At 40.8% G+C, this 27,895-nt stretch overlaps 1 protein-coding gene across 3 annotated transcripts in view; it reads left to right on the plus strand.

The window, feature by feature from the left end:
* Positions 1–27,895, plus strand: part of LOC311050845 (disintegrin and metalloproteinase domain-containing protein 10-like) — a 162,024-nt gene that overhangs the window by 97,471 nt on the left and 36,658 nt on the right. Inside the window, exons 5-7 of one of the 3 annotated variants that reach the window (XM_084065015.1) lie at positions 16,912–17,027; positions 22,420–22,587; positions 26,644–26,736. In XM_084065015.1, coding sequence (XP_083921141.1) covers positions 16,912–17,027; positions 22,420–22,587; positions 26,644–26,736 — 377 coding nt within the window. The remainder of the gene's footprint in view (positions 1–16,911; positions 17,028–22,419; positions 22,588–26,643; positions 26,737–27,895) is intronic. The other 2 variants (XM_084065016.1, XM_084065017.1) reach the window with 2 other exon arrangements.

Genomic DNA, 27,895 nt, shown 5'->3' on the forward strand with positions numbered 1-27,895 from the left:
GTCTCGATGGGTTTACAAAAAAACAAACAAAAAAAACACAAAAAGTTAAAATACGGAGATAAGAGGTTGCTGCCCCACAGCAATGATATGCATGAGGCCACGATATGATGCCTTTCATCTCTGGGACCCCAATCTATACTAATACCCAGTGGTGATTTAACTCTGAGAGTGTACAAATGAAACCAAATGGACCGTAAGGGTTTATCAAAGAACTCAAGGAACTGACCAGATTGATGCGAATTTACCAAAAGCAGATTACTCTGCCAAATGCATGTATGAATTATGATTTATTTTGATTTGAGCACATTTATGCAAGATTTTAGAAGCGTGACGGGGCTGATCTGAGGGCTGGAATAACCCATTCAATCCGGGACAGCGTCTGTGGGATTTGCTATAAATGCATATAGCGACATAAGTTTTTTCCGAAAACTGTTAGGATTTAGAAGGCTAGCTCAGTTTTTAAAGGCATTGTAGGGAACATTAAGCCTAAATTTAAAAAATATTTATATATATATTTTTTGCATTTTTTCCCCTCTATCAGCCACTATATAATGATGCTGGGGTGTTTTCCTGCATTGAAACACAGCCCTCTTTCTGAAAACCCTATTTTCCCTATTGTTGTTGTTGTTGTTATGTTTGTCCGGGACGTAAGGAAGTCTATGGAGGCATCACCCCCTGGTGGCCGGGAAACGAACTGCACAAACATAAACAATGCAGGGAAAATACGGTTTTCAGAAAGAGTACTGTGTTTCAATGCAGGAAAACACCCCAGCATCATTATATAGTGGCTGATAGAGGGGAAAAAATGCAAAAAATATATATATAAATATTTCTTAAATTTAGGCTTAATGTTCCCTACAATGCCTTTAACACATTGACTGCCTAGATCGAGTTAACTCGATATTAGAATCCCATCGCTTGCGTGCCTACATCGAATTAACTCGATATTAGCTATTTTCATTGGTTTCATCTGTGATCGCGCGGGTCTGTTTACTTTTCATGATCACTTTCGTTTTCCGCCTTTTACACCCAAAGCCGGATGTAAAAAAAAAATTTCGTTTCCGGGTCACATCGTTTTTCTCCGGTCATTTTCGTCCAGAATAGAGAAAACCCCTTTTTTGGACACGCTATAAAATACAAAGGGAAAGCTCCCCTTTTATTTTCTTTGGTCCGGGTGACGATCAGGCATCGTCGTCGTGTATCACATCGTATCACAAGCCGATCAGAGATTGTCGAAGACAATCACATCCGGTTCATGTTGTTTTGACTGTTTGAGCCTGGAGGGAGGGGGGGGGGGAGTCAGCGAGTCATCGAGGGTGTCATTTTGCTGCGCTCTGCTGGTCGATCGTCGTATGTGTTCAAAACCATGGCCTGAGAAACTTAAATGTATTTAAATGCAGAAAATAGAGAAAACAAAAAAACACGCAAATCGCTGGCAGCCAAGGGGGTAAATTTGGAATTAACTCTGGCAGTCAATGTGTTAAGAATCGGGGTCTAAATGGTAGGAAAGGGAGTTAAGGATATGCGGCCAATGTTCAACCCATTCAATGCAGGGACGCATCTCTGTCATCTTAGATTTATTTGGCTATTCAAAAATAGCAGATCTACAAGTTGTAGATCTGCCATGTATTTATTTTTTTCATGAAGATTTGTGCAAATCTTTGAATATATATATATTTTTAAGCAAACATTTGTAACTCAAATCTTTGCTTCATGGGGGTCCCTGGAACAAAATGTTTTGAGATGGGAGTCCGCGGCCGAATACATATCCTTTTGGCATGAAAACATCTGAGAACCACGGATATAGCAACATACGTTTTTAAAAAAAAAAACGGTTAGGATTTAGAAGACATTTGTAGAATATATATATATATATATATATATATATATATATATAAAGTTTTGCACAAATGAAAAAAGTTATCGAAAAAACACGGCCCCTCACATATTTGGAGGGCAGGATGAGTCACCAGAACCAAGGACGAGTGTTTTTGATGAATCTAACATGTTAAAAATGGAGTTTGAAATTATAATGGGTTTGTATAGGAAGGGGGCGTGTCTGATAAAATGAATGTCAAACATCTAAATACTGAATCAAGCAACTTAAAAACTGTCTGGGGGGCTCACGAAAGCCTGAGTTGACGATAAAATGACCCAAAATGTGTTTGAAAGTGAAATATCCCTTTAAAGCCCACATAGCTCTCGTTTGATGAGTCGTGTGGTGCATTGTGTGAGCTTGTAGATTGGCTATTTTTGAACATGTTTGACAGGTTTCGAAGGAATGTCGACTATTTGTGACCATTTCTGACGACAACGGGGATGCCAGTTTGAAAGTGGTGTAACGTTTGTTCTAACAATGTTATTAGTGTGCTTCGCAGCGGCATTACATGTGGGAGGTAGCTATGCTAAAATGACAGGATAATAGATTGTGTATATGTGTATGGTGTCATTTTAAGATTTCTTTGGGCTGTTCAAAAATAGCAGATCTACAAGCTCATAGCGCGGCACCGAGTGCCGCGCTATGAGCTTGTAGATCTGCTATTTTTGAAAAATCTTGAAAATGTGCCCAAATCTTTGAATATATATATATATATGTTCTAAAGCAAACATTTGTAACTCAAATCTTTGCTTCTGGGGGATTCTACAAATATCTCCTAAATCTCTTAACTTTTGTTACTATAATACTGTTGCTATAATATCGGTGGTGCTTAAAACCTTTTTCATGTCAAGGACCACCCAAAATTAAATGTACACTATTTGGCCGCAGACCCCCATTTCAAAATGTTTTGTTCCAGGGACCCCCCCAGAAGCAAAGATTTGAGTTAAAGATGTTTTCTTAAAAATATATAAATATATCAAAGATGTGCACACATTTTCATAATTTTTCAAAAATAGCAGATCTACAAGCTCATAGTAAACTCTCTTCTCATAGCACTCGGTGCAGCGCTATGAGCTTGTAGATATGCTATTTGTGAATAGCCCAAAGAAATCTTAAAATGACACACGGATGCGTTCCCGGTCTTAACCCATTAAGACCTGGAATTGTGTCATTTTTAGATTTGAGCTAAAAAGCATTATTTTACACTTTGGCTATTCAAAAATAGCTGATATACAAGCTCATAGCGCGGCACCGAGTGCCGCGCTATGAACTTGTAGATATGCTATTTTTGAAAAAACGTGAAAATGTGTGCAAATCTTTGAATATGTGTATTTTTATAGCGAACATTTTTAACTCAAATCTTTGCTTCTGGGGGGTCCCCTGGAACAACATATTTTGATGGGGGTCTGCGGCCAAATGCATATAATTTTGGGGGTCCTTGACATGAAAAAGATTGAGCACCACTGATGTAGAAACATAGGTTTTTCAGAATACTGTTGAGATTTAGGAGACATGTAGAATCGGCTTCAGGTCTCAATGGGTTAATGTTGGACTAGCTCCAAACAGACGAGGCCTCACACAACCCCTGTGATCCTCCCCAGGTTCAGGTTGGGAACCATTGATATAGTAACAGCCTGACGTGCGTTGTCGCAACAGAAAATAGAAACCTCACCAGTGGCCAGGTTTTTGGATTACTCACACTCGGGTTCAGATTTCACGCTACAAGTCACTTGACAGGATTGATTTGGCCACTGCCAAAAAAACAAAAAAACAACACACAATCAGCTGATCCAAGGGGACTTGGAGATCACAGATGCATTCTCATAGATCCTCAACACAGGAGGTTCCTCCGTGAATAAGGGCAGGAGACAGTGCATAGCACTCCTCAGCACCACCCCGCACGCTAAGTGCCAAGGGAGCAGGTCCTCTGCCCCCCTTTTAATTCTATATATAGACCTTTTCCATCAAAGCCGTGGACCCTTAATGTTGCTGTGCCAGCATTGCCCTTCTCAAAGCAGCTGCCAGGCTGAAGTCAACAAGCCAATAATGCACATGCGTGCGGCACATGTAGAATGTACCACTACATACACATCACTGCAAAAACACCACCTCTCATCAAGTTGTGCAAGAGAACAGGGGTTACCAGTGCAAGACAGCAGGGGTTATCAATGCAAGAGAACAGGGGTTACCAAGGCAAGAGAACAGGGGTTATAAATGCAAGAGAACAGGGGTTATCAATGCAAGAGAACAGGGGTTATCAATGCAAGAGAACAGGGGTTACCAATGCAAGAGAACAGGGGTTATCAATGCAAGAGAACAGGGGTTATCAATGCAAGAGAACAGGGGTTATCAATGCAAGAGAACAGGGGTTATCAATGCAAGAGAACAGGGGTTACCAATGCAAGAGAACAGGGGTTATCAATGCAAGAGAACAGGGGTTACCAATGCAAGAGAACAGGGGTTACCAATGCAAGAGAACAGGGGTTACCAATGCAAGAGAACAGGGGTTATCAATGCAAGAGAACAGGGGTTACCAATGCAAGAGAACAGGGGTTATCAATGCAAGAGAACAGGGGTTACCAATGCAAGAGAACAGGGGTTACCAATGCAAGAGAACAGGGGTTATCAATGCAAGAGAACAGGGGTTACCAATGCAAGAGAACAGGGGTTATCAATGCAAGAGAACAGGGGTTACCAATGCAAGAGAACAGGGGTTACCAATGCAAGAGAACAGGGGTTATCAATGCAAGAGAACAGGGGTTATCAATGCAAGAGAACAGGGGTTATCAATGCAAGAGAACAGGGGTTACCAATGCAAGAGAACAGGGGTTATCAATGCAAGAGAACAGGGGTTATCAATGCAAGAGAACAGGGGTTATCAATGCAAGAGAACAGGGGTTACCAATGCAAGAAAACAGGGGTTACCAATGCAAGAAAACAGGGCTTACCAATGCAAGAAAACAGGGGTTACCAATGCAAGAAAACAGGGGTTACCAATGCAAGAAAACAGGGGTTACCAATGCAAGAGAACAGGGGTTACCAGTGCAAGACAGCAGGGGTTATAAATGCAAGAGAACAGGGGTTACCAAGGCAAGAAAACAGGGGTTATAAATGTAAGGGAACAGGGGTTACCAATGCAAGACAGCAGGGGTTACAAATGCAAGAGAACAGGGGTTACCAAGGCAAGAAAACAGGGGTTACCAATGCAAGAGAACAGGGGTTAGTAGTTCAACCCCTTAAGCTCCAAAAGAGAAATTTGGCGTCTCAAACTTACAAAATACATTATTAATTAACCACTCAACCACTTGAACCCGTCCCCAGCATCCATATTCTGGGAGGAGCATTAGCCAAAAAATAGCCGATTGCGTTGTGAGACTTAAGTACTTTGGTATCCTTTGGTCTTAAACATCCTGGCCAGGAACGCTTTTGTCAAGACATGTTTTCATTGATAGACCAATCGAAGGAGCCGCTGCAGCGTTGTGCATGTAAATGTGATGAACTAATGGGTTACGGATGCTATAAATAAATATTCACAACCATGCCTAATGGTCGTGCTGCCACACTGCAGGGTGTTGCAGGTGTGGCCATTCCACAATGATTGAGAGGTAGCTATATAACCAGAGTGCGATGAAAACAATGCATGAGCATATCTCTGTCCTTTTTTTACGCAAGCATTTCTTATGACCGAGGTTTTCACACCTTCGCGTCTGTCTCATTCACAACTTTACGAGTTCAATGGAGCTTTGTGAACGAAGAAGGAACAATTATTTGCATTTACAAAATATAGAGTGGAGGAGAAGCAAAGGAAATGTTCAGATAACAGGACAACATATCCCCATTATGCAAGTATAAATGGAGGTAAAATTCCATATATACATTGTGGGTTAACTCTTTAAGACCAGGAACGCATCTGTGTGCGCTTTTCTGTTTAAACCTTCCGCGTGCGTAACAAGCAAATCCACGCAAAAAAAGCATCGATTCATGTTGTCCCATGAGCCTGGCTACAGCCTGGAACCATAACATTACCCTGGCGAGTTACAACGGGGGGGGGATCGCGCATCGCGCATGACCGGTTTTCCCCACAGGAAACAGATTCGGAGATATAGGCGTTTCAAAGTAGGAAATAGACAGGAAGCGGATGGGGGGAAAAAAATTGTTTCCGGTGAGCGATCTGGCACTTCCTTTGCAGGATTACAATGGGTGCTCCCAGAGCTGCTCTAGCCCCGCCCGCGCGGAGAAAAACGAAAAAAACAAAAAGACTAAACTCACGGTTCAGACCGTGTTCGGCACCGAATCGGCAGAACCGCCACTATGTAAAAAACACACGGTTCAGACCGTGTTTGGCACCCGATGTGTTAGTGAACATTTGTAACTCAAATCTTTGCTTCTGGGGGTTCTACAAATGTCTTCTAAATCCTACAGTTTTTTGAAAAACGTATGTTTCTATATCAGTGGTTTCTCAAACGTTTTCATGTCAAGGACCCCCAAAATATGTATTTTGCCGCGGACCCCCATCTGAAAATATGTTGTAATAGGGACCCCCAGAAGCAAAGATTTGAGTAAAACAAATTCTCTTTAAGAATATATATATTCAAATATTTTCACAAATTGTCATGATTTTTCAAAAATAGCAGATCTACAAGCTCGTAGCGCGGCACTCGAATAGCCAAAGGAATCTAAAAATGATCCAGATGCGTTCAGTACATGAAAATAATTGCCTATATGAAAGTGAAAACTGTTACTTTTCAGGATTCAAATTCAAAAGTAGCAGATCTATTTGTAGATCTGCTACTTTTGATGCTCTTGTGTAGACTGAAAGAACGAGCCCAATCGATGGTCTTGAAGGGCGGAGCCAAACCCAGGCGCTGGATTCCAGCGCCTGGGTTTGGAGCACTCTGATCGGTTAGGAGATAACAAGGTCCTAAGACCAGCATTCCTGCAAGGTTCTCCCAGGCTTTTTTTCTTTTGAAACAAAAAAAAAGGCATGGGTTTCCGAGGCTAGCTCTTGTGTGACGCATGTTGTATGGCGTTAATTTTCTGAAAAAAAACACAAAAAAAGTTAGTGTGTGCGGAGATAATGCGGAGATAACAGGTTTCTGCCCGACGGCAACGATAAATATGTAACGTGTACGCTTTTTTTTTAAAGACGTACCGTACAAGCCTGTATGCATTCATATGCATATATGCAATCCTGCTGGGATTTCTTCTAAAAGCTTTTCTGTGTGTGTGTGTGTGTGTGTGTGTGTGTGTGTGTGTGTGTGTGTGCGCGTGTGCGTGTGCGTGTGCGTGTGCGCGTGTGCGTGTGCGTGTGTGTGTGTGTGTGTGCCTGTGCGTGTTGCCCCTACATTGCATGACAATGGAACAATAAGAGTAGGTCAACCATGGCATACAGCCTATTGCACGTAATGCATAATACAGTGATTCTGACATGCAATTACATGATTCCCCATTATAGAATAAATGTCTGTTTTCCTGCCATAAGTGAGGTCTCTGTATTATTGACCCGGTGTAGCCCTGGAAACACACATGGTGTCTGAATGGATTTGACTCTTAACTTTAACCCACACCATCCGCGAACGTATCTGTGTCATTTTCGATTTGAGCCATAACCATTATTTTATTCTTTGGCTTTTCAAAAATAGCAGATCTACTAGCTCGTAGCGCGGCACCGATTTAAAAAAAATTGTGGAAAAAAATGTGTACTATATTTTTTAAAGCGAATATTTTTAACTCAAATCTTTGCTACTGGAGGTCCCTGGAACAAAATATTTTACAAATGTTCACTTTAAAAATATATACAGTATGTTCATAGATTTGCACAAATTTTCCTTACGATTTTTCAAAACATAGCAGATCTACAAGCTCTTTTTGAAAGATCGTGAAACTTAGTATAGTATATATATATATATATATATATATATATATATATATATATATATATATATATATATATATACATTTGTAAAACATGCTGTTCCAGGGGCCTACAGAAGCAAAGATTTGAGTTTCAAAAAATATATGTATTCAAAGATATGCACAAATGTTCAAGATTTTTCAAAAATAGCAGATCTACAAGCTCATAGCGCGGCACTCGGTGCCGCGCTATGAGCTTGTAAATCTGCTAATTTTTTTTTAATAGCCAAAGAAATCTTAAAATGACACACGGATGCGTTCCCGGTCTTAATGGGTTCAGTGTTAAGTCCTGGTAGCTCAACGTTTTATTCTTCCACTAAGCACATTTACCAGGAAGTGCCGTTCTGCTGAAATTGCATACCTGCCTGTGTGGAACATTATTGTTATTTCCACTTGGGAATTGCACTACTTATCCAAAAATACTAGTGTCAGGCAGTCCACCTTCTGCTAAATGTATATCGTTGCTGTCGGGCAGAAACCTATTATCTCCATATTCTAATTTGTTTGTTGTTAATTTTCAGGTACTTTTACTTTACTGGAGTATTTCCAATTGTCTATACTTTTACTTCTACTCCACTATACATCTCAGAGGCAGATATTGTACTTTTACTCCACCACAATTATTAGAAAACTTTAGTTACGAGTTAATTTGCAGATACAAATTATTACATTATAAAACATAGATGAACTACTTTAGCCCTATTTTATACCTAGGCTATTTGAAAATAGCCGATCTACAAGCTCACAACGCCTCGCATCGCGAGGCGTTGTGAGCTTGTAGATCTGCTATTTTCAAACATTTTAGTACTTTTACTGTTGGTACTTTAAGTACATTTTGATGCCGATACTTTTGTACTTTTACTCAAATACATTTTTAATTCCGGAATTGTACTTTTAACAGAGTACTTCTACATTGCAGTATTGATACTTTTACTTAAGTAAAACATTTCAATACTTTTTCCACCACTGCTACATCGTCACACAAAAGTATGAAAAGTAGCAGATCGCGGTGCATTTCGAGCTTGTAAATTGTGCTACTTTTGGATTTGAATCCTGAAAAATTACCAGTTTTGGACATATGAGGTTTACACCCGACAGAGACAGATATTGCATCATTGGCGTGCGCGGTTTCCCCCCAAAACCAAGGCTTTGATTACTTTCTGTGAGGAGGTAGACACTTTTAAAGTGAAGACTTTATATGTAAATTGGGGTTAACTGCACACTTCAAAACAACACGGTTAATATGGATTCATAAGACCTTGGCCTCGGAATTGGATTTTAACCCATTGAGACCTGAAGCCGATTCTACATGTCTCCTAAATCTCAACAGTTTTCTGAAAAACGTATGTTTCTGTATCAGTGGTGCTCAATCTTTTTCATGTCAAGGACCCCCAAAATTATGTATTTGGCCACGGACCCCCATCAAAATGTTTTGTTCCAGGGACCCCCCAGAAGCAAAGATTTGAGTTAAAAATGTTCGCTTTAAAAAAATATATATATTCAAAGATTTGCACACATTTTCACGATTTTTCAAAAATAGCAGATCTACAAGCTCGTAGCGCGGCACTCGGTGCCGCGCTACGAGCTTGTAGATCTGATATTTTTGAATAGCCCAAAGTGTAAAATAATGCTTTTTAGCTCAAATCTAAAAATGACACAGTTCCAGGTCTCAATGGGTTAAACAGAGGGAATTCAGCGGAACGAACGGCTCTTCTGCGTACATTTGCTCGTGGGAAGAATATAGCTTCGCTCCACGACATACATAACCCATTAAGACCGGGAACACGTCTCTGTGTCATTTTTAGATTTCGTTGGCTATTCAAAAATAGCAGATCTACAAGCTCATACGAGCTTGTAGATCTGCTGTTTCTGAAAAATCTTGAAAATTCGTGCAAATCTTTGAATATATAATTATTTTTTAAAGCAAACATTTGTAACTCAAATTTTTGCTTCTTGGGGGAACAGTTTTTTGAAAAAAACTGTTATGTTGCTATAATGAGTGGTTCTCAAACTGTTTCATGTCAAGGACCCCCCAAAATGATATGAATCTGTCCACGCCCCCCCCATCTCAAAATATTTTGTTCCAGGGACCCCCAGAAGAAAAGATTTGAGTTAAAAATGCATACGTTCAAAGATTTGCACACATTTTTTCACGATTTCAAAGAAAAAAATATAGCTGCAAGCAGCGATAATACGGGGCCAGTGAATAGAGAGAGAGAGACATGGAAATGGAATAGATTGAAGAGAGAGAGAGTGACATGGAAACAATAGATTGATGAGAGAGAGAGATGGAAACATAATGGTTTGATTGGACATCTCAACCTATTGCCATTAACAGGATTCGAACTCTCAACCTTCAGACTAATAGGCTGCAACACTACCTATAGTGCTATAGCTTTGTCCAGGCTGATATTGTCTGTTGAAGATCATAAACTCTTGCCTTATTTCATGAACCAAGCCCCTGTTTCACTAACACTAAGATCACTCGTTCACAAACCATTTACCAATGAAGAAATTGTACCAAACCATGAAAAGTTGTGAGATTGTATCAGCTATTTTCAGAATGAAGTATGTCATACGTTGAAAAAACGTACTCTCAAATAAGCATTTCAGGTTATTTTTACCATTTGCACATGTATTCATTGATACAGTCATGTTGTTTGCAATTCAACTTAAATTAAGTCTGCATCAAGTGAGGCTTGAACTGGCGACCTTGAGATTGTGAGGCATTCATTTAAGGGAGACGCCATTGGCCCAACAGACCAGTAACTGTGAAAAAGGAGATCAGACAGATGATACAGTTTCACACAAATAGCTGAAAAATCCTGGGTTTAAGTGTTTTTCAAACTGCTCAAAATTGCGGACAATCTAAGGGCGGAGCTTAATGGTCAAATCGATACGTGTGTTCCTCATGAGTCAAGGCACATGTGTAAGCAAGTTTCACGACTTTCGGCCAAACGAGGCATGACTTATGCCTGTTTAAAGTCTGCCTTTTCAAAAAATTGCTATAGCGCCCCCTTTTGGCCAATTGGAGTGAGATTGGTTTCAGTGATATTTGGAATGACCCTGTACATTTCTGCCAAGTTTCAAAGAAATGTGAGTCTGCATGAATGTTTTAGGCACAGATGAATAATTTTCATAAAACTGTAATAGTTAAAATCTATCTCCTCCTGGGAGTTTTGAGCAATCTGCACGAAACATTTTACACATGAACTTTGGACCACTGCCTACAAAAATTTCCAACGGATTTTCCATAAGTGAAAAAATGCAGAAGTTAGGAGCCAATGACTGTTTTTCATATAATTCAAAATGGTGGGCGATCTAAAGGTCAGAGGTCAAAAGTCAGACCACGAAAGTTGTCGGGCATGAAGAGACGCATGTGTGTATCGAAGTTTCATGGTTGTAGGTCAAACAGGGCATGAGTTGTACCTGTTCAAAGTTGGCACTTTCAATTGAGTGCTATAGCGCCACCCTTTGACGAATGAGTGTGAGAATTATTTCTTGGTAGTTTTTCATGAGCATCTACCATATGGCCGCGTTTCGTAAAAAGCGTATGCACGGTTAAGCCAGAACTGGCAAAAACAAGTATTTTTCAAACTGCTCAAAATTGCGGAAAATCTAAGGGCGGAGCTTAATGGTCAAATCGATACGTGTGTTCCTCATGAGTCAAGGCACATGTGTAAGCAAGTTTCACGACTTTCGGCCAAACGAGGCATGACTTATGCCTGTTTAAAGTCTGCCTTTTAAAAAAATTGCTATAGCGCCCCCTTTTGGCCAATTGGAGTAAGATTGGTTTCAGTGATATTTGGAATGACCCTCTACATTTCTGCAAAGTTTCAAAGAAATGTGAGTCTGCATGTATGTTTTAGGCACAGATGAATAATTTTCATAAAACTGTAATAGTTAAAATCTATCTCCTCCTGGGATTTTTGAGCAATCTGCACGAAACGTTTCACACTTGAACTTTGGACCACTTTCTACAAAAATTTCCAACGGATTTTCCATAAGTGAAAAAATGCAGAAGTTAGGAGCCAATGACTGTTTTTCATATAATTCAAAATGGTGGGAGATCTAAAGGTCAGAGGTCAAAAGTCAGAGTGTGAAAGTTGTTCAGCATGAGGAGACGCATATGTGTATCCAAGTTTCATGGCTGTAGGTCAAACAGGGCATGAGTTGTACCTGGTCAAAGTTGGCATTTTCAATTGAGTGCTATAGCGCCACCTTTGGACGAAAGATTGTGAGAATTATTTTTTGATCGTTTTTCATGACCATCTACCATATGGCCGAGTTTCGTAAAAACCGACTGCACGGTTCAGCCAGAACTGCGAAAAGTGGCAGAAGAAGAAGAAGAAGAAGAAGAAGAAGAAGAAGTGACAGAATAATGCGAATAACAATACGTGTCCAGAGCAGAGCTCTGGCCCCGTAAAAAGCAGATCTACAAGCTTGTATATCTGCTATTTTTGAATAGCCCAAATAAATCTAACAATGACACATATTCTTTCCGGGTCTAAATGGGTTAAACGGCCCACACCCATCCCTATGCCCCCACATCCATCCCTCTGCCCTCCACACCCATCCATCTGCCCCCCACACCCATCCATCTGCCCCCCACATCCATCCATCTGCCCCCCACATCCATCCCTCTGCCCCCCACATCCATCCCTCTGCCCCCCACATCCATCCCTCTGCCCCCCACATCCATCCATCTGCCCCCCACATCCATCCCTCTGCCCCCACATCCATCCCTCTGCCCCCACATCCATCCCTCTGCCCCCCACATCCATCCATCTGCCCCCCACATCCATCCATCTGCCCCCCACATCCATCCCTCTGCCCCCCACATCCATCCATCTGCCCCCCACACCCATCCATCTGCCCCCCACATCCATCCATCTGCCCCCCACATCCATCCCTCTGCCCCCACATTCCATCACAACATTTCACTGTGTCTCGTTATAAACCTGTGAACAGTCACAGTCCTTGCGCTCAAAACGTGTGTGTGTGTGTGTGTGTGTGTGTGTGTGTGTGTGTGTGTGTGTGTGTGTGTGTGTGTGTGTGTGTGTGTGTGTGTGTGTGTGTGTGTGTGTGTGTGTGTGTGTGTGTGTGTGTGTGTGTGTGTGTGTGTGTGTGTGTGTGTTACTATATTTGCGAGGACCAAGTATAGTAGAATTTGAAGAAATCTACATTGCAAGGACCGTTTTTCTGGTCCTCACAAGACAAATGGCTGTTTTATAGTTAAAAAAAATCATTTTTAGAGATACATTTACAGAAAAACATTCAGGTTAGGATTAGACATTTAGAGGCTAGGTTTAGGGATTGGAATTAGAGTTAAACATGATTTATACTTAGTTGCGCGCCAGTGTCATGCACCGAAAAATAGCTGATCTATAAGCTCACAACGCGTCGCAGCGCGACGCGTTGTGGGCTTGTAGATCTGCTGTTTTTCGGCTTTAGGCTTACGGTTAAAACTGCCAAAATATATGTATTTTTAAATGACATTCATAAAATCGCTTTCCTAAAGCGTTGATGTCCTCACAAGCATAGTAATACAAACGTGTGTGTGTGTGGGGGGGGGGGGCCTTGGGGGAGAGGTGGACAGTGATGGAAGAAGTACTCGCATGTTTTACTTAAGTAAAAGTATCAATACCCCGTTGTAGAAATAGTCTGTTACAAGTATTCAAAATTGTGTCGTGTAAAAGTACAAGTATTGGCATCAAAATGCGCTTTTCGTTAAGTACCAAAAGTACTCATTATGCAGCAGGTCCCATTTCTCAAGTTTTCAAATTGCCAAAGTATATACATGGGTCTGAAGTGGTTTCGTAATAATAATAAAAATCTACAAAGTAACTAGTGACTAAAGTTTTCAAATAATTATAGTGGAGTTTTAGCACAATATTTGCCTTTGAGATGTAGTAGAGTAGTAGAAGTAGAAAAAAATGTAAATACTCCAGTAAAGTACAGTACATTTGAGTAAATGCACTTTCCCTCACTGGAGGTGGATCTACAGTATAAATAGTGGAGTGATAAACACATGAGTGGTAGTAAAAACACATGCTCTAATTAGAGTATCAGAGGAAGTCTCTTCCTGAAATCTACTGGCAGTAAATAGATGCACATCCCACAGGGCTTACTCAACATACGGAAAATAACACTTTCTATGTTGACCAAAAAATGAAAGGGAAATATGAGTGTGAAACGTGTTATTGACTAAAATATGTTGCTACTTGCTAATAGTTTTTTTCTTCTTTTTTTTCCGCTGCCAATACCAAGCAGAGTGTTGGGTTCTGAACGGCCACCGGGCCTGCAAAGAAATTCTGTTAACGCATTAACCCTTTAAGGCCGGCAAGGGAACGCATCTGTGTCATTTTAAGATGTCTTTGGCTATTTTTAGAAAAATCCTGAAACTTTGTGCAAATCTTTATTCATTTTTAACTCAAATCTTTGCTTCTGGGGGTCCCTGGAACAAAGTATTTTTAGATGGGAGGGGGTCTGCGGTCAAATACATATTTTTTGGGGGGTCCTTGACAAGTTTGAAAACCATTGATAATATAGCAACATAAGTTAAAAAAGAAAAAAAATCAAACTTTCGGAAAAAAGTACTTTAGGTACATAGTACCTAGCGTGGCACTCGGTGCCGCGCTATGAGCTTGTATATCTGCTATTTTTGAATAGCCAAAGAAATAAAAAAATGACACAGATGCTGCTTTCCCGGTCTTAAAGGGTTAAGACCGGGAAAGCATCTGTCATTTTAGATTTTAACCATTATTTTATACTTTGACTATTGAGAAATAGCAGATCTACAAGCTCATAGTGTCGCACTATGAGCTTGTAGATCTGCATTTTTTTTTTAAATCGAGATTTTGATATTTTTTGAATATATATAAATATTTGAATATATATATATATATAATTTTTAAAGTGAACATTTGTAACTCAAATCTTTGCTTCTGGTCATTCTACAAATGTCTTCTAAATCCTAACAGTTTTTGGGGAAAACTTATGTTGCTATAATATCAGTGGTTCTCAAACTTTTTCATGTCAAGGACCCCCAAAATTATATGTATTTTTCTGCCGACCCCCATCTCAAAATATTTTGTTCCGGGGACCCCCAGAAGCAAAGATTCAAAGATTTGCACACATTTTCACGATTTGAAAAAAATAGCAGATCTACAAGCTCATAGCGTGGCACTCTGTGCTCGGTGCTTGATGAAAAGATGATTTTGTTAAAAAATGGGAATGTACAAGCTCTTAGTGCGGTACAAAGTGACACGCTGTGAGCTTGTAGATCTGGTCTGAGAACCACTGGTCTAACACAGTGGTTCCCAAACTGTCCCCAATTTCTTTTTGGGGGTCCCCAGATTATTAGCTTAATGTGCACAACATTGTTTTCTTACTCAACAGTAAGCAAACCAACATACAGTATAAGTGTATATGGGCTATCTGCACATTTCTAAAGTTACAATTTAATGACTTTTAAGACCTTTTTTAATACCAACTTGGGAAAATTGTCAAATATTACGTAGTAAAGAGGCAAACATTGTGAAAATAGCCGAACTACAAGCTGTGAGGCGTTGTGAGCTTGTTTTTCAGTTCATATTTATCTGTGTAAGCAAGTCAAACTAAATGTAATGCCTACAATTCCTAGTGCTTGTCAGGGTGGGGGGTCCCCAGTTCAAATATGATTCTCTTTGAGGGGTCGCGGCCTGAGAAGTTTGGGAACCCTTGTATCTAACGTTAATCTGAGCTGTCCCTGAAAACTGTAGTTTGGACGAGCGTTCTCCTCTCAAACTCCCATCACCAAGTTGTGCAATGAACCACAGCTGTCATTAGAAGCATCCTTCCTTGTTAGAGGTTAGATTAGATAAATTATTACATTATAAAACATACATTAGCCACTTTAGCCCTGTTATATGTTATACATAGGCTATTTGAAAATAGCCGATCTACAAGCTCACAACGCGTCGCATCGCGACGCGTTGTGAGCTTGTAGATAGGGTTGAAAATTTCAAACATTTTCGTACTTTTACTTCTGATACTTTTAAGTACATTTTGACACCAGTACTTTTGTACTTTTACTCAAGTAAATGTTTAATTCCAGACTGCTACTTGTAACAGAGTACTTCTACAATGCAGTATTGATACTTGTGCTTAAGTGAAACATTTGAGTACTTTTTCCACCACTGTGTGTGTGTGTGTGTGTGTGTGTGTGTGTGTATATATATATATATATATATATATATATATATATATATATATATATATATATATATATATATATATATATAAAATAACTGGATGCAGCCAACATTATGGATAAAATGTTTTGTTCCTTATTCAGCAGCCACAAGATTGCTCATCCATACTATCCATTCTCCGCAGCAGTTTGACAGTGTCATAGCAGTGCTCGCCGGGAAACAAAACACCCCACTATTTTCAATAGTTTGTGGACAAATGCACTGGATTCTGCTGTTCTGTGTATAAATGGCAAATTGCATAAGCCGGGGGGGGGGGTGTTCTCTGTCACTGAACGAGCGAGGCTACACATAAACGTGTGGAGAATGCGGCAACGGGCATAACTACTAAATTGGAAGAAAAGGGCAAAAAATGATTGGCTACTCTAAATTTAGAAAAGGAAATCTAGATTTTAATTGGGTGTGGGGGCTGGTGAAGGAACCTGAAGGGGAGAGCGGCACCAAAAAACAGGTTGAACCATTTAGACCCTATATACAGTTGTAATAATATTTACAGTTTAAGTAATAATAATAAAAATCTATGAAGTAACTAGTAACTAAAATGTTCAAGTAATTGTAGTGGAGTCAAAGCACAATATTTGCCTCTGAGATGTAGTGGAGTAGTAAAAAGTAGTAAGTAAAAAATACCTCAAAAGTACATTACTTGAGTAAATGTACTTAGTTACTTTTCCACCGCTGAATCTTTTATTCACATCTGCCTCTCTGGCTGTGAGGCCAATGAGAGCTGGCATTATGATTTGTCACGGAGTCGGCGAGCCTTTGCCGTGGTTCTGCCGCTGTAATGGTGAGAATGATCCCTAATTGAATGTGAGCCCTGCCTAATCGTTGCTCCTCATCGCCCCCCCGCCGCCCCTCCCTTTTAACCAGATTACCCTCATAAGTACGGCGCAGAGGGGGGCTGTGCGGACCACTCTGTGTTCGAGAGGATGAAGAAATACCAGGCGTCCGCTGTGGTGCAGGAGGTGGAGGAGGACCCAGTTACGGTGAGTCTGTTCATCATACAAACACACGCACGCACGCACGCACGCACGCACGCACGCACGCACGCACGCACGCACGCACGCACGCACGCACGCACGCACGCACGCACGCACGCACGCACGCACACACACACACACACACACACACACACACACACACACACACACACACACACACACACACACACACACACACACACACACACACACACACACACACACACAGCAAAGGTGCCCAAAGGTGCCCAGCCCACATGGATTTATAGGACACAACATATTAATCATTGCATAGGTGTCCAATATAGAAAAAAAAAGGTTCAAACTCTGTTTCATACATAATAGAACATTGATTGATTGATTGATTAAATATTTTATTAGGCAGACATGTAAAAACAGCACAAGTACAGTTAAAACACTTTGCCTAAAAGGTCTGTCCAAAAAAGTCCTTGCGGTCTTGTTTCCATTGAGGTCCTTGTATTCAATTCTGTCTTTATTCCCAAGCCTTATATAAAATCTGCTAAAAAAGAAACCTTACCTTTCCTAAAACATAATTCAAGTCTTTCATAATCATCTAACCAAAAAAATGTGTTAACTTAATTCCTCACATAATGGACAGTAAAACAAAAAAATATATTATATATATTTCATTTTCAATTTCTTCCAAGTCACATAATAAAGAAATTCTATCCTCTTCAGGAGTACCAATGTGTCTACCTGTTTCTATAGCTACACACACACACACGCATGCACGCACACACACACACACACACACACACACACACACACACACACACACACACACACACACACACACACACACACACACACACACACACACACGTTTGCACTACCATATTTTTGAGGACATTAACATTTTGGTATGGCATTGATAATATCCGGTAAATAGCCCATCTACAAAGCGTAACGTGTTGTGAGCTCGTAGATGGACCTACTTTTCGGTGCTTCACATCGGCGTTGCAACTATGTATAAATCAGACAGATTAATACCCAACCTCTAAACATAACGTCTAAATGCATAATCCTAACCATAACCCCAACCTGAATCTTTTCCTAATTGTAAGCATAGCTAAAAATATTTTTTGCGTAAAACTATAGGTTACAAACATACGCCTGGTTATTTGATTATTTACTGTATGAGCGAGATGTCTTGACATTTCTCTTGTGAGGACCAGTAAAATTATAATATAATATAATAATCTTTATTTGTATAGCGCTTTTTAAAAACAAGTTTACAAAGTGCTTCACAACACAACCCACAACAGACAGTGTGGGGAAAGCAAAACAAAAAAACAGAAAAACAAGACACAGACAGTTCATTTAACAAATACAACAGCAAAAAAAGCAGAAAACAACAATAGAGGCCATACGATGGAGTCCTCAGATGGGTATAGTGCTCTAGTTAAACGCCATTCTAAAAAAGTGGGTCTTTAGACGATTTTTAAAAATGGCCAGTGAGGTAGCTTGTCTAACTTCCAGAGGAAGATTATTTCATAAAAGTGGAGCCCTAACAGCAAATGCTCTACCCCCTTCTGTGACCATATTAGATGTTTTTACATCAAGGAACAGCTGGTCTGACGATCTAAGGTTGCGGGAAGGGATGTAAGGGGGCAAAAGGTCTGAGATATAGGCAGGTGCAAGGCTGTTTCGTGATTTAAAAACAAACAATAATATCTTAAAATCAATTCTTAAAACCACAGGTAGCCAGTGTAGTGAGGCCAGAACAGGGGTGATATGGTCACATTTTCTGGTTCTAGTAAGCACCCTAGCTGCAGTATTTTGGACTAGTTGAAGGCGGTTGTTTTTTTTTTTTTTGAGGGAGACCGGAAAAAAGGGAGTTACAGTAGTCCAGGTGATTTGTGACGAAGGCATGAATGAGAGTTTGTGCATCAGAAAATGTAATGAATGACCTGATTTTCGAGATGCTCCTTAGTTGGAAAATGGCAGATTTTGTGATGTTGGAGAAATGTTAAATTGTCCTCATTATGTCTATTTCTGAAATTCTACTATACATTTGGCCCTCGCAAGTATAGATTAAATTACATTACTCGATTATACTCGATTGTATTGCGCACACGATCGGGTTCCATTTGTACACTCACTGAGATTACAGACCTGTAAGGGTTCCATTTGGTCCCAAACTACCAACAATTTAGCCGGGGGACCCCCTGGAACCCTCTCAAGGACACAAGACCACGGGGGTCCGCGGACCCCACTTTGAGAACCACTAGAGCTAGAATAACACCAGGGCCATGCCATGATGATGTGACATGGAGGTGTTGAGGGTGGAATATAGTTGCTATCGGGGCAGAAACCTCATCCCCATGTTCTAACCTTTGTGTTTTTTCGTAAATTAACGCCACACAAAAGCATCAAAAGTAGCAGATCTACAAGCTTGAAATGCGTCGCTTCGCGCCGCGTTTCGAGCTTGTAGTTCTGCTACTTTTTTTTTTTTTTAATCCCTCGATTTTGTAACCCTTTTTTCAACCGGGGCCAATTTGCTAAGTGATCCTGGGCACTACACTCCCCCCACCAGCCTAGGGAGGCCAGGGCCGAGCTCATGCCTCCTTCAATGCATGAGAGCCAACTGACCTTCTTGGCACCTGACAGGGGAGAGTTTCCCCGGTAGAACGTAGCGCGTGGAAGGAACACGTTATTCCAACCAGTTCCCTTCCCCTCCATCAGGCGCCCCGGGTGACCAGGGGGAGGCAGTATAGTGACCAGGATTACTACATGTTTTTGTGAGGGTATTAACTACCCTAGGAGACACGGGGAGAACATGCAAACTCCACACAGAGTAGGCCCTTTCGCCAACCCCACCTAGGGTATGGGCACTGATGACGCGGAGGAGAAGACACGCTCCCAGCGCCCACAGCGTCTCCTGCGGGAATCGAACCCAGGACCTTATAGCTGTGAGGCGACAGCGCTACCGACTGCGCCACCGACTTCGCCACCGTGCCCAGATCTGCTACTTTTGATGCTTTTGTGTCTTTTTGATTTTGAAAAGTAGTAGTGGATATGAGGTTTCCACCCGACAGAGACGATATACAGTATGTCTGCCCCCCCCCCACCCCCCCGGCTGACAGTCGGGTTTGACATTATCTGCTGTGTCACTTTCCTGCCAAGCTGTGACTCGTTGTGGAACAGACGACGAGGAGCGCGGGAGATGAGGTGACATCATTTGCCGTTCCGAGGTGTATAATCTGACAGGGAAGGGTGAGTCATGCTCATGCCTGGCTGCCCGGAATATTCCCTCTCCGTGAACTCCATGAGCGACCGACCGCGCTCCAGGGATATACTGCAGCTCTAGGGCAGCGAGTATCCATTCATTTCTTCAGCGACTTCTCTCTCAATCACCTTTTTATTTGTTTTTTTTTGTTTGTTTTTTTTGTGTATTTTTTTTGGTATACTGTATCTCTGCTGTCCGGCAGAAACCAGCTAGCTTTTTCAGGAAATGACGAAAACAAAACAAAAGGTGGAGTTAGGGGGTTTTGTTCATCATTGATAAGAACAACTGAATGGACCTCCAAGCTCACAATGAGGATGGAGGTCAAAAGGGGGTGGAGCCTGGACTCGGCAAAACCAGCTAACTCCACCCCGCTCTGGTTGTGTTAGCTGGTTTAGCAGAAGGTTTCAGGATCCAATGGAGTTAGCTGCTTTTGTCAGAAGCACTTTTTAGTACTTTTCATTGGTTCAACATTTTTTTTTACCAACATACAGACGTAAAGGGTGTTCAATAGCACTGATTTATGGGAAAAAATGCAAAAGCGTCAAATATATAAACTGCCTACAAAAAGTTCAGAGACTTAAGTTTGTTGATTTTTTTCTCCCCTTTAATAATTGGTATTGTGTTTTATATCATTTGTATCGTCGATTAGTCACCTTTACAACGAGGTACAGATTGTAAGGATCGGGCATTCGTGGAATGAGCAACACAGCTAAACGCGTGGGCAGCGCCCCCCCCTCTCGCTTTGAGCGACCTGCCAGCACACACTGGCACCTGAGCGTGGGTTCTGCAACTTTGTTGAGTTTGTGTTGATGCTCCAAGCAACAACACTGCCCCCATGGAAAGATGCCACGTTTGTCCCTTCAGGATAAGGCCCGTGCAATAGGCTCTATGCACAGCAGCCATATGGGGAATGAATTGGGCCCCTTCCTTACTTCCTTCACAGGTGTTACCAATGATACTAATTAAGGCTCTGTTCCATTTAGTCTGGCATAGTGGTTGTCTTATTTTCAAGGACCCCCATAACTCTGAGAGTGTACAAATGGAACCAAATGGACCCGTAAGGGTCCATTTGGTTCCATTTGTACACTCTCATTTGTGTCCGGGTAGCTCAGTCGGTAGAGCTCTCGCCTTCAGACCAAAAGGTCATGGGTTCGAATCCCGGGCACCGCCAACTCAGCGCATGAGTAGCACGGCTTGGGTGCGGCAAGTCGTGCGGTAAGTACTGGGAGCTGAGGATAGGTGTGGCGCTCCACCTCAGCAATCCATCTCCCAGGGGTCTAGCGCATTGTAACAGGGACAGACTCCTGCGTGTTACTCGGCTGATACCGACAATAAGCCACCTCCCGACCTACTTATGTACACTCTCAGAGTTACACACCCACCAGAAGGGGCCATTTGGGAACCAAAATGGAGTGTTTCTAGTGAGCCAACATGCACGATATCAGTATAGAACAGAGCCTTCATTAGTAGTATTGGTAACACCTGTGAAGGAAGTAAGGAAGAGGCCCAATTTCCTTCCAATATGGCTGCTGTGCATAGAGCCAATAGGGCAAGTGGAAGCTGGTGTTAAAAAAAAACTATTTTTTTATGTTTGTGATATTGTGTTTTGGAGTTTTTTGATGCGATGTTGATGAATTGAATACATAGGACCTCAATGGAAACAGGACCACAGGACTTTTTTTGTGTTATCCGATCAGACCAAGTGTATGACTGTACTCGTGCTGTTTGCATTTCTGCCTAATAAAGTATTAGGGCGGCAGTGGTTCAGGGAGGCGGTAGAGTGGCCGGATGGGAACTGCGAGGCTCCCGGTTCGATCCCGGGCTCCCCCAGAGTTAGTGTCAAAAGTGTCCTTGGGTAAGACACTGAACCCTACATTGCCTCCAATGAGTCGGTCGGCGCTAGCATGCCACTATTAATGTGTGAATGTGGGAAAAAGTGAGGACAGCCTTGGCGTCGACTGTTCGCCGCTTCACCTCCCAATGTCCCCCCCCCCGTATGAGGGAATGAACCGTTGCAAAGCGCTTTGAGCGCTTGGAAAAGCGCTTTAAAAATGCAATTCATTATAAAAAATGCAATTCATTATTATTCAATCAATCAATTCCTTCTCTGTGTGTGTGTGTGTGTGCGTGTGCGTGCGCGTGCGCTAGCAGGAGCTGAACAGCGTGCTGGTGGAGGAGGAGAGAGACCACGGCCCAGTGGTCCTGCGGAGGAAGAGGAGAGCGGCGGGGGCAGAGAAGAACACCTGCCAGCTCTTCATCCAGACCGACCACCTCTTCTTCAAGTACTACGGCACCAGGGAGGCCGTCATCGCTCAGGTAAACACACTCTAGATATTAACCGCTTAAGACCCCCATATGGGTAACCCGGAGTCCCTCAGGGCTCAATTCTAGTGTCTTTTCTGTTGTCTGTTAATGTGGGGAAAGCTTTCGCTGAACATAGTATATCTCTGCTGTCCGGCCGGAACCAGCTAACTCCAAAATGGTAATTGTTCAGGAAATGAAAAACAAAATATACATTTTTCAGAAAATGAAGAAAACCTTATATTTTTAAAACAAAGCAATACTGCCTCATCAAACTTGGTATTGTGACTTTATATATTATCAGATACTTGCATGTGTCATTATATTATCACCACTTTACCCAAATCCAGCTCAAGTGGAGTTAGGAGGTTTTGTCCATCATTGGGTGGAGTTAGGAGGTTTTGTCCATCATTGATAAGAACAGCTGACAATGAATCTCAAAGCTCACAACACATCACAACGCTTGGAGCTTGGAGATCAGCTATTTATGGTGTGCGTCATCCTCATATTCTATAAATCAAGCTGAATGCTGTACTTAAACAACTTTTATTTTAACATGCATTGGAAACATCCATGGATCTAACTGTTACCACTGTTGTTCTTCTACAGTTGAGTACAACAAACAATTCTGCCTCAATACTCAATACTAAATGTATTTAACAAAAGCAATCATGGCACACCAACAATAAATAAATGGCATTAGGGGTGTGCCGATATATCGTCCCGCGATATATCGCGATACGTTTTCGCGACGATATGTATCGTTTTGGGGAAAAAAAATATCGTTTTGAAAATTTTTTTTTTTTTTACACCAATCAAAATAATCAGGCATGCAAACAGCCCCGAGGTGAAAAGGGTGACAACATGTTGTTTTTTTTCGGGTCAGGTGTCACACTATTGCCCTATTTGGATTCAAAACGGCTGAAAAGCTACAAGTTTGCATGTCTGAATAATGAATAATGCAAAAACAGAATTATTTGTTTGCATTTCCTTTTTTTCTCCCCCATTTATTTTCATAATAAAAAAAGTGCGTATCGTATATCGTATCGAAATCGTATCGAAGTTGTGAGCCAAATATCGTATCGTATCGTTTCGTGAAATTAGTGTATCGGCACACCCCTAAATGGCATATAAAAAAAAACTACATTCATGAATAATAGAATCTGTAGCCTATCAAATCTGTAGCCTACTGCACTAACAATAACAACCACAGTTGCATTTACCTATCCATCAACATTTTATTATTACACTGTTGTGTGTTGTGTGTTGCCTAAAGGGGTTCTCAAACTTTTTTGGCCCAGGTACCCCTTGGAGGGGAGACATTTTTCCAGGTACCCCCTCACCCTCGCGGCACCGATAAGCACATACTTACAACCACATGTGTACATTTAGTGTACTATTTGTATTAAAAAACGTGTCAATCGAAATCATTCAGACCCATTTCATAGTCATAACCAGAAACCACTACTACTATATAAATCATGTGCCAATAGTCATTTTATTCAAATTGCTTTTGTGCAAAACCTGACAGCACAGTTTTCAAGTAACTGATCTTAATGGTTCAGACTTCAGAAAATGAACCTTTCTTTAGTCCTAATAAAAACAGACATGTAAAATGACCAGTCTGGTGACTTTTAGTAGTTTAGTTCTTCAATTTAAAAATAATAAACTTATTGTTAGGGATATTCGATATTGACTTTTTTGCCAATAACCGATATTCCGATATTGTCCAACTCTTAATTTCCGATTCCGATATCAACCGATACCGATATAGGCCTGCGGTACCATATCTTTTCACCAAAAGTCAACTAATTGTCAGGTAACAACATCACATATTTAATCAGATAAAATAGCTATAAAATCAATGTAATATCTAATAAATATCTAATAAATCTAATATGTATACAGTGGTTTTTCAATTAAATTAGTCCTGGGACTCACTGGTGGTCATTTGAATGAGTCCCACTAATCTTAGATTAGATGGCGGCCTATTTGACAGTGCAAAAGCATAATTGCCTCAGATACCTATAACATTAACGAGTGTCAACGAGCGTCAGCTGGAAACAGACACACACACCTGCCCTCTGCAGTGCTCTAATTTGAAAGTGAGTGGAGTCTGTCTCATTTCTCTGCAAAAGCCCTTGAATATGATGGAATATGATTAAGGATTACTGTGATTATGTTAAACTCACATTTCATATCACACACCCATAAAAATAAATAAATAATCAAAAAATATTTTTTTATCAAAAAATATTATTATTTTTTTTTTTAAACCTGTGAATTATTTCGCGGACCCCCTGGCTATGCGTCTTTGAGAACCGTGGTGAAAACACCCCGCAAAACGGTGACCAGAGCCGAGAGCAAATGACTGTTCACTTAAAGTCTCTGCTAAAGGTGGAGGGTAAAGCATGAATGCAGTCTGACATGAGTGATATTCAGTCACATCCTGCATATTGGTTTAACGCTGAAATTACACAGTGAAAACTGTCCAAATTTATATCTAACAATTGGTAAAAAAAAAAGTCTGAATTACGTTTTTTTAAAGTGGAGAGCATGAGAAGAGGGGGGAGTTGTTTGTTTTTGACGGACAGTTTGAGGATCCAATGGAGTTGGGAGTTTTCGTCAGAGGCGCTTTTTAATACTTTTCATAGGTTATTATAAAAAAAAACTTTACACAGATGTAAAGGGGGTTCAATAGCATTGATTTATGAAAAAAAAAAAAAAACTGAAAATGGAGTTAGCTGGTCCCGGCTGGACACCGACGATATATAACATAGCAAATCGACAAGCTCACAACGCGACGCGCTGCAACGTGTTGTGAGCTTGTAGATCTGCTATTTTCGATGATTACTTATTATAAGATTAGAGGGAGTATTTGAAATTAGGTCAAACTAACAACAGAATACCTGTTCAGAAGCGTCTTCCATAAAACCCTAATGGTCTCAATGTTCAATTTCTTCAACCGGTTGGCTGTATGTAGAACAGCAGGAACATAGGGTTTAGAGCCATAATACCTAAACAATAACTTTACATATTGTGCCTACTGTTTTATTTTAACGTAATTTTCATTGAAGGATTGTCACAGCTCAGAGAAAAGGATAAACAGTGATAAAGGAACCCTTCAAGTTGTCTGAAAGAAGACAAACAAACGCACAAGACAAACACAAACACTTAAGTTCCAGTAAATGAAAAAAAAAATGCAATTCATTAAATGAAAAGGTACAAAGAAGAGAAAAAACTAAACTATTGTGCCAACTGAAACAGGGCGCTAGTATGGCAGCTCCTTTCTTGCTGTTTCACAAATCACAGATTAGGCATACAACTTGCATTATTTCTGACTAGCGTCGTTTGCCTCGCTACAAACCGAATCATGCGAAGGGCAGAAAAAGAAAACAAAAGGCTCACATGACAGAAACAGCAGACATAATGATGTCAGAGAGTGTGGTTTCTCTAGGTTTGCAGCCATGCAGCCAGTTGTGCAGCCTTTTGCAGGACTCTGTTGGCTGGCTGACTGCATGCAGCGCCACGGCCAACAGTTCAATATAGAACGGGCTGACAGCAGCTGTGTCAGGGGCCAATTAGGAGAGCAGATTACCTTACTAAATCATCCGGTGGGTGAAATAAGGACAGCCTCACACAGACAGTTATGGACTTACTTTGTTTCAGAATGTTATTGTGAGACACTGTACCAGTACCAGCAACATTTAATGTGAGATTCGAGATTTTTGTTGAGGGCATTACATTAAAATTGGACGGTCTGGTGGGCAGGCGGACCTCATGCTCACGCTCATGTCACCATGACTCGGCCATAACCAAATAAACCGTAGTCCACGATGGACATCGAAACCTCTTGGATGTAACTGCGAGGCGTTGTGAGCTTGTAGATTGGCTATTTTTGGCTAAAGTTCTCCTCAGAATAGAGATGCGTTCAAGTGGTTAATGTAAAACAAACAAAAAAATACCCCTAACATACTGTAGACACATTACATAGAAACTGGGAGCTAATCCTGTTGTGCCACGCTGGGCAGTGTGAACGGAGCATAATAACAGCAATATTTTCCTCCGCAGATCTCCAGCCATGTGAAGGCGATCGACTCCATCTATCAGACAACAGACTTCATGGGGATCCGTAACATCAGCTTCATGGTGAAAAGGATCAGGGTGAGTGGAAAACACAGGGTCACAAACCCCTCCATAATAATAATAATAATTGTCTTTATTGTCCCCTCAGGGATATTCATCTTCAGTCTGTTCCAACAGAAAAACACATAGCCATATAGCACAAAACATCATAGCATATAATAACATAACATCAAGACAAGACATGAGCTCCCCTGTATATACAAAACACATCCCATCAGCGAGGCAGTTTGTTTTAATGCAGCAATGGCTGAAGGGACAAAACTTCTACTAAAAGGAACTTTTTACCATTTCAAAGTGTCATTTGCTATCATTTGCTATTGTGAGTGCTAAACGTGTGGCCTTATTGTTCATATCAGAAAGTGTGGATGTGGGAAGTCCGATAATCTTGGAGGCAATCCGGGTAATACTGAAAAGTTATTTTTTGTTAGACATGCAATATATATATATATATATATATATATATATATATATATATATATATATATATGCAACAATAGTGAAAGAAACATGGGGAACAACAGAACAGATTGAAAAATGCTTTTGTACAGTAATAGCAGAAGGTGAGGGGCAACAGACCACAATCTTAACTTACGGATTACATTTAGTCGTTGATGAGAACGTGCATGGATAGACGTATAGACGTAATGTGTTGATCAAAGTCTATTGTCCAAAGTGAGTCCCAGACATGAGAAAGTGTCAACCTGTTTTACCATGAATGAGGAGTGGGTTAAGTTCGGTGTGGGTTGTTTTAATGACCAGTTCTTTTGTTTCCATGCCAAGGAGTCAGGACCCAAATAGCCATATTCATAGTAGTTCCTCCTATTGCAATGGCTTTAAAAGAATGGAAGAAAATGATTCTACAAGCTCACAACGCATCACATCGTGAAGCATAGTGAGCTTCTATTTCTACTGTTTTTGCTATTTTAAACCTTTTAAGACCGGGAAAGCATCATCTGTGTCGTATTAAGATGTCTATGGCTATTCAAAAATTGTGCAAATTTGTGCAAATCTTGGAATATATATATTTTTAAAGCGAACCTTTGTAAAATATTTAGTTCCAGATACCCCCAGAAGCAAAGATTTGAGTTACAAATGTCTGCAAAAAAAAAAAAAAAAAAAATCAAATATTTGCACAAATTTTCATGATTTTTCAAAAATAGCAGATCTACAACCTCAA

This window comes from Gymnoscopelus microlampas (genome assembly GCF_963454915.1).
Source record: "Gymnoscopelus microlampas genome assembly, chromosome: 1".
NCBI classification, from domain to species: Eukaryota; Metazoa; Chordata; class Actinopteri; order Myctophiformes; family Myctophidae; genus Gymnoscopelus; species Gymnoscopelus microlampas.